This window comes from Nicotiana tabacum, chromosome 17, assembly GCF_000715075.1.
Source record: "Nicotiana tabacum cultivar K326 chromosome 17, ASM71507v2, whole genome shotgun sequence".
NCBI lineage: Eukaryota > Viridiplantae > Streptophyta > Magnoliopsida > Solanales > Solanaceae > Nicotiana > Nicotiana tabacum.
This window is the reverse complement of record NC_134096.1, coordinates 46302273-46310609: the sequence shown is the minus strand read 5'-3', so window position 1 is coordinate 46310609 and position 8337 is coordinate 46302273. Positions and strand designations below refer to the sequence as shown.

The 8337-nt window shown below is 40.8% G+C and overlaps 1 protein-coding gene across 1 annotated transcript; it reads right to left on the bottom strand.

Moving 5' to 3' along the window:
• Positions 1-4494: 4494 nt before the first annotated feature.
• Positions 4495-8019, bottom strand: LOC107777769 (3-hydroxy-3-methylglutaryl-coenzyme A reductase-like). Its single transcript, NM_001325248.1, is given in 4 exon segments — positions 4495-5206; positions 5759-6105; positions 6628-6809; positions 6902-8019. Coding segments are annotated over 4 exon segments (1815 nt in total). The 5' UTR covers positions 7945-8019; the 3' UTR covers positions 4495-4963.
• Between the last annotated feature and the right edge of the window lie 318 nt (positions 8020-8337).

The following is an 8337-nucleotide window of genomic DNA, read 5'->3' as shown; positions in this document are numbered from 1 at the left end:
CTCTCTCCACTGATAGTAGTATTTATTGTGTAGGTAACATGCAACCTTCAAGGAAGAGACGCGCTACAGGGGCCTCATCAAGTGGTCATAGAGGCTCATCTCGGTGATGGGCACCGACCAGTGCAGCTTAGTTTGATCGTACTAGGTTTGTATCCAGAGCTGCCCAAGACAGTTTCAGTTTGAAGGACACTAAAAAACCTGTACCGAAAAGGGGTATTGATAGGGCGTCCCTCCAGGATGAATGCCCTAATATGTATCGGGAGTTGATCAGGCGCAGATAGGACAGCTTTTTCGAAGAGCCAGAGGAGGGTAACTTGATGCTTGTTCGGGAGTTCTATGTCAACAGCCCCGAACATGAGGATAGAATATGCATTGTGCGATACACGAGGGTGGATGCCTCGTTAGAAGCCATCAGGAGAGTGTACCGATTGCCTGAATTCAATGGGGAGGGGGATTTATATGATACTTACAGGAGAGAACCCATCATATGGAAAAGGTTTTACAAAACTATCTGTGCATCAGACAAAGAGGTAGTGTGGGTTGTGCCGGGATCGAAGCTACACTCTTCCTCACTCACTTTTGAAGAAAAATGCTGGTTGTACATCATCAACAGTTGCTTACTGTTGTCCCACAACACCACGGAGGTAAATGGTCCCAGAGCTGCCTTGATATGGTGCTTCGTGAATGGCCACGACTTTGATGTGGCCAAGGTTCTTCAGTCTAAGATGTTTGTCCGTTCAACACAGAAGAGGTATGGGTTCTTTTTCCCCTCTCTGATCACTAGATTGTGCCGGGCAAAAAGGGTGCCTGAGAACCCAAATGCGGATGGCATGGTAAAGAAAGAAGCAAAGTTCCGGGAAGTCAAAGTGACCATCGGGAAAGACCCGGTGGCACCAGGGGCAACTCATAGTGACGATTCTAATGCGTCGGAAGAGGGCAACGAAGGGCAGGAGGAGGTTGAACCTGCCTCACCCCACAGGAACAAGCTGCAGTGGCTGAAGGACCATCCCAGGGCAGACGGAGCACGCGAATGACAGCCCTAAAACAAGACATGGCAGGACTGCGCACTTCCGTCACTGAATTGGGGACCAGAGTTGATGCTTTGGCAACCCAAAATGCGAAGTTAGAAAACAAAAACAAGGGTTGGCTGCGTGCGTTGGGGAGAGCATGTCATCTCGACCCTGGCATTGTCTCCGATCAAGACCGATCCACCAGGGAAGTTCCTTTACCTCACATTACTTTACTTTGTATGACATGGGGTCATGCCATCTTTTTAAGTGTGGGGTGGGGGATACTTTGTTGTATGTAGATAGTTTCGTAGTTTATTTGTATAAATCAATTTTGACTTGGCCCAACAATGGATATCATTCAACGGGTTTCTTGAGGGACTAAAGTCGAAAGAAAAAAAAAGATTTTCTTTTGTAGTAGTGTATCAATTCCCCCTTGGTTTTTCTTCAAACCGCAGTTCTGTTTCAAGGGTTTTGTTTGAACCGGGTGTAGTTAGATTTTTATTTTTTAGTTAGAAACTTATGGGCTATGGGCAGAATTAAAATAGGAAGCCTTGTTTGATTTCATAATGCCTTGAATATACCAGTTACTTTAGTGTGACACTTAGGCTCATTTGTTGACTCTTGTAAGAAGGCCTTAAAATGTATGTTCTTAATTTGGCTGAAGTACCCTGATATGAGTGTTTGATGATCTAATCTGGAATGAGTCATGTGCCATGTGTGTGGGAGGCTTGTTATATTCTGTGCACGACATTTAACGCCTAGAATTTGCCATGTGTGTCTGCAAAACGAAATGGTAGTCTTGTTTAGTTTGGGAAGTGATATAGGTATTTCTTTGTTGAACCATATATATACATACTCCACCCACCTATTTGCTATGTACCATAGTTAAACCCGTTAAGCCTGTAATCCTGTTTCCTTGGCAACCACATTACAAGCCCTATCCCTTGTTTGAATTGACCATCTTTTTGAATCATTTACCTCTCTTAAGCTCGAGAAATACTATGAATTTACAAAGGATAAAGCGTGGGGTAGTTGATGGAGCTTTTGAGTGGAACTAGGAAATAAGGAGAAAGGTATATCTTGTTGGAAAAGGCCACTTGTTAAAAAAAAAAAGAGAAGAACATTGTTAATAGTGTATCATGTTGATTGGTAATAAATCTTTGGTGGATTTTAAGGTGATTGTGCTCAAAGAAGAAGTGTGGGGTGGTATATGTGGTGTTAAAAATAAAAATATTGGTTTAACTTAGGTGTGGATTTGATTGTAAAATAAATGTATTAAAGTGCTTAGGGAGGTGTAGTCACTATTATATATCCAAATATATCCTACCCAACCTACAGCCTACATTACATCTAAATAAAGTCCTACTTGATCCTAGTTTGAGTGAGCTCAATTAGTAGAGTCGTACACTACGCGCAAGCCTATAATGTGTTTTCTGTGGCACAAGAATGTCATTTCTGAGGGTGAGTGAATTATGTTCCTTTTAAAGTTCCTCAGTGTGTGTGAATTTTACTGATTGTGAAATTAGTCTCTTTTGTTGTGAGCAGGCACTTGATTCATGAAGGAGAGGTAAGTCTGGACCTTTGATATAGAGTAAGTAAGTCGGTTAGGAACATTGCGTGGCTAGAGGGAGTCAACTCTTAAAGTGATGTTGCACTAATGTACTCAATTTATGTGAAATAATCTTGGTGTGACGAGTAGGGAAGTCGCTCAGTGAAGTTAGGCCTCTTAGAGTGTGGTTTGATTGCTCGGGGACGAGCAATGGTTTAAGTGTGGGGTGTTTATAGTAGGCTATATTTATGAAATTTAGACACTACTTACACTCTAATTTAGCCGTACTTTATTGATATTTGAATGCTAAAAGATAACAAAATGCTCTAATTAAGAATTTGATGCTTTGCAGGAGCTACTCCGAGCTAGGAAGGAGCTAACGAGTGTTTTGGAGTAAACAAGGAATGTGAAAGGGCAATCGAAGGTTAGCCCGGTCGAAAAGGAGCGAGAAAAGCAAGCGAAACGACCCCTCCAGGTGCGCGGCCGCGAACTAGTCCGCGAACTCAAGGTAGTGAGGCAGTCAAAATCCGCGGCCGGATCTGCAGTCGAATCCGCGGCCGCGGACGGGCGGACGAAAGCCAAGCACGCAGGGTTAATTATGTAATTTCTTAGGCGACTAACCTAAACCTATATGAAACCTAAACTCGCCCAGAAGTGAGATATAGCTATTTTTAGAAGATTTTAGAGGCAAGGACGAGGAAGAGAAGACGGATAAATTCTTAAGAATTTTCATCTTCTTCTTCATACTTCTATTTGTTGATTATGAATTATTTTAGTGATTTGTTTTCCATTAGTATGAGTAGCTAAATCTATTATCTAGGGTTGATGGAACCAATTGTTGGATGAAGTCTTGACTCTATTTTGTTATAATTGAGTCGTGTTTGTTCTATGATTGTTCAATTACGTATTGTATTGTGGTTAATTGAAAGGGCCCTCGATTAATCGTGTCTATTCACCTTGTGTTGCTTGAGAAAGAACACTTGGTTAGAGTGTTGTTGAACAACGCCACTTTTGGGGAAGTTAAGAGATTAATTACTTGAATTTAAAAGTGGGGTTAGAAATAACGAAGCATTGGTGGGATAATTCTGAGTTGCATAAATTGTTAACTAGAATAGTTCGAGAGAATGCTTCGAGTAAATTATCGTAATTAATCGAAAGGTAATTACGGTAGCCCGGAACTCATAATCCTCATAGAGTATTACGGCGAGATTATAGCTAAAGAGTTGAGAATTAATCCGGCAATTGGGGAAATCAATAGCCCTAGATCCTTTTACCCTTGAATTCAATTTTAGTCTTGATTATTGCTAATTTTATTGTCATTTTTCCTTGGCTAAATAAATTCCACTGATTATTCATAAAACTCTTGCATCCGGAAGTTGTCTGAGCTTATCATTAGCATTATTTTAGGTTGTAGTAAATAGGTTAGTTCCCTGTGGGTTTCGACTCCGGACTTGAACTGAGTTATATTTGCAGCGACCGCTTAGTCCTTTTTACAAGGCATAGTTGGGCGTGATCATTAAGCTATAGAAGATCATCATCGTCCTCTCTATTAGGTTGTATTGGCTTTAAATTGGTATTCTCTAGACAGATTAGCACTTCAGCCCAATATACATGTCATTTAGTTCATCTCAAGAGTAAAAGTTCCCTATTCTGTGTATTGGCAAATTAAGTTCCACTTTGACAATGTACATGAAATGCAGATACAAACAAGTCGCGCATATGAACTTTTCTTTCATCCTTAGTTGGCCAATGTTGTGTTAATCATGATCTACAACCCTTAATTAAAATGGTTTAAGTTAATTAAATACTAGTCATCTTGAGATCTATGTATCCCGAAGGCCTTTAAGCACATACATGTATGTTTCAGAAAATATGTTTAAGTAAATGGGTGCATCTGTGCATGAACAAACACTTCAACAAAGCCACAACAGTTCATTTGAATAAAGGAAATTTATTTTCATATACAAGATCACACTTTCTGGTCAGATCCAGACAACCCCAGCAGAAATTACAAACAAATGACAAATTGACAAACAAAGGAACAGTACAACAGAAATGAAAAGGGTAACCCCTAATGGCAGCCCATTGAATGATACCAAGTGTTGGCAGCTAACAAATGGCATCAGGAATTACTGAGACAACAGACAGCCCAGCAAACTTCCCCTAACGGATCTTCACAATACATTTTCAGGTTTCTTTACCCTAACTATAAGGAAAAGAGACCCTACATGACTTCACCAAAAACAAGTTGGCTGCATTTGTCTCCTGACTTCTATTATAGGTTTTTTTGCTTTGTCAAATTTATTTATTCCTACTTTTGAACATTCTTAAATGGAAGCTACTTGTTGGAGCACCTGTGTACAACTTCAAATACAAGGTGGGGAATTGAATTGTCTTCCCCTGATTAGGAGGATGCCTTGGTGACATCTTTGGTAGATCTGTTGTATTTCATGTGGCTCTTAACCAGCTGCCCAGCTGAGATAGCTGACATGAGGGATAGCTCCCCAGCAAGAACAGAACCAGCTACTATTGTGGCCAAGAGTCTTGCATTTGACCCTGGTGCCTCTCTGTTGGCACCTTTCACTCCCAATAAGTTCAAGCAAGCTGACTGAGAAGAAAGCTGAGTTCCACCTCCAACAGTACCAACCTGTATCCCAGTAAACACACAATAAATACAACAAGAAATTGAAAGATTCCAGAGTAACACTTTAAATTGAACTGAGGACAGGTCACATGTATGAGATTGTCTATATATGTCCAAGTGATCATAAAAATCTCTGATAGAGGACTCTGTTGCAACGTGAAAAGAAAAGGGTCCCAAAGACTAACACCAAATTGAAGATTCTGGTACCACCTGCCCTGCTTCAGACTACAGTATTGTTCACAATATTAAATGTTTCTGCAACCTTTCATTATCTTGTTTTTCCTTTAAAGTGATTCAACTACTAAATTGAGATTTGAAGAATCCTTTCACTATCTTTTTCTATCAAAGTGATTCAACTAATAAATTGAGATTAGAAGAATCCAACGCTGCACCAGGATGCACTACCTTAGAAAGCACTATATCACGACTAAATCAATTTAAGCTGGACCTCTGTAATGTTTTATCTTTTGCATAACACTCATTAGTTTTGATGATTTAGAAAGAAGGACGATGACAGAATCAGAAATTTGTATTAAAAAAATATTAATCACATACCTCAATGGAAGGCATTGTAACAGAAACATGGAGGTCCTTGCCATCATTTACAGCCTCCATCATAGTGATACAATGAGAGCTCTCTATGTTCTGAGCTGGGTCCTGACCAGTTGCTATAAACACAGCTGAGACGATATTGCTGGCGTGGGCATTGAAACCACCAAGCGCACCAGCCATGGCAGAGCCAGTAAGATTTTTAAGCATGTTCAGCTCCACAAGAGCAGCAACCTCAGTTTTCAGAACTTTCTTCACCACCTCTTCCGTGATAATTGCCTCACAAACTACAGACTTTCCTCTCCCCTCAATCCAGTTAACTGCTGCTGGCTTCTTGTCCGAGCAAAAGTTCCCTGTCACAGTTATAGATAACTTCAATTAGACAAACATCTCCATTTCGGTGGGAACAAAAGCGGGTAAAATATTTTGGTGATATTCTTAGGTATTAAAGATCACAATAATGTCAAGTTTTTATTGAAACAAGTTACTCCATATAAATAAGAGTTAAGATACCTGTATGGAAACATTATTTTTCCTTTATGGTGGAAAATGTTTTTCAGAAAGAAAAAAACATTTTCTTTGGAGACAATATTTACTACACTTCAAGAAACCAAACGCTAGATAAAAAACCATTTTCCACCCGTGCGAAACACACAATTACAATAACCAGAGACTTCTGATAAATTCCATTAGCATTTAACAGAGACCATGCACAGCAGAAAAATAAAGTGCATTACATGTTTCATGCAGTGAATATACAGCTTTTTTCATGGATTTAATTTACAATAATCATATGAAGTGGTATAATTAAGCTAGCAGTGGGTGTAAAATACGTGGGATATCTTTAATGAAAAACTAAACGGTAGGTGGAATACCAGATATGCCGATGACATCCATGTCGGGATATTCATTCTGGAGGTAATCAAGAACATTTTGTACACCTTTGGACACCATGTTCATTCCCATTGCATCCCCAGTGCTACACACAAATCGCATGTACAGATTCTTTCCCGCAATTGCGCATTGAATCCTTTGTAATCTGGCAAATCTGCTTGACCTGGAATATCCAATTCAAACGCAAAAATTACATAACCATACAACACAATATTCAAATGCACTCTGAGAAATATAATAACGGCATGCACTCACTGGTTGAAAACAGCAGCAAGTGTCTCAAATTTCACAGGATCTTCAACAAAGAACTTCAACTCCGCGGCCCTTTTGGCAGTGCCAAACCTGACACAAGGTGCTCTGGTCATCCCATCGCGGAGCAACACGCTAGTGGCGCCGCCAGAAGCATAGATAGCCTTACAACCCCTGTTGGTGCTAGCCACTAAACATCCTTCAGTGGTTGCCATTGGCACCGAATACTCTCTCCCGTCAAGCAACAATGGCCCGGCTATTCCAACGGGTATCTGAACGTAACCGATTGGCATCTCACAGCACTGCCCAAGAATGGATTCATAATCAAATCCCTCCAATGGGAGCCCTTCTAGAGACTTACCCGTAATCCTCTGCAATGCCTCTTTACGAATAGAAGCAGCTCTCTGACAATCACCGAGTTTCGATTCCAAAGAGTAGGACGGCATTTTCCCTTGCACCACGGATTTTATGATCTCCTCGTCTTCCTCAGAGGCTGCTGGTGTAACCAACGGCGCAGGTTTTTCAGACATAGCTGCGACCTTGGCGGGTTGCGGTGGTACCATTGGGACAACTTGTCGAGCAGGTGGTGGTGGAACAGCAGTGCAGCCAAGAGTAGTGGCAGGTCCACAACGACTATCTTCTTCCAAAAGAAATTGCTCATCGTTTTCATCCTCAACATCCCAAGAATCATCATTGTTATCCCTGGAAACGAACGACTGAACAAATCCGATCCCGAAGAACCCCAAAAGATAAATCACGGAAGCGATCAATGAAACAATGGCAACTAATTCAGAAAAAGTAACCACGTGGAGAGGAGTGGAGTTCCTGATTTTCTCACGCCACCTGCTGAGAAGATAATACATAACGGAGAAAAACATGGTGAAAAACAACCCATTTGTGAGGTACAAAGGGAGTGGGAGGGCATCGGAGGCAATAAGAAGGGAGTTGTCCTGTTCTTGTTGTTGTTTGTGGGGTTTGAGAGGTTTTTCGCCGGCGGCAAATTCTTTGGTTGGATATGCAGGCTTCTCAGATCTCCGGCGAACGTCCATTTTCACCGGTAAGAGTGCCGCCGGCCGGGAAGTGAAGGAAGAGAAAAGAGGAATAGGGGAACTGTGGGATTGTTGTGTGTGATTGGAGAAGTATTGTTTGAGGAATGAATGTGAGGAAAAGCGAAGAAGTAGGAAATGTATTTATAGAGAAAACCGGTTGGCGCGCTGGACTTTTGGGCCACACGTACCGTGTGCTTCCCCCTCCTTTCTCTTTATGTTTCAAACAATAAAAAAAGTCTTAAATTTGAATTATCTTCTAAGGTGATCAATTATACTTTGGTGAAATTATATTTAAGAAAAAAAAGACTTCTTTTTAAAAAACAGTTTTATATAGTCAAGTTGACTTATGTTTTGGGTAGAAATGTAAGGGTCGTTTGGTACAAATGCGATAAA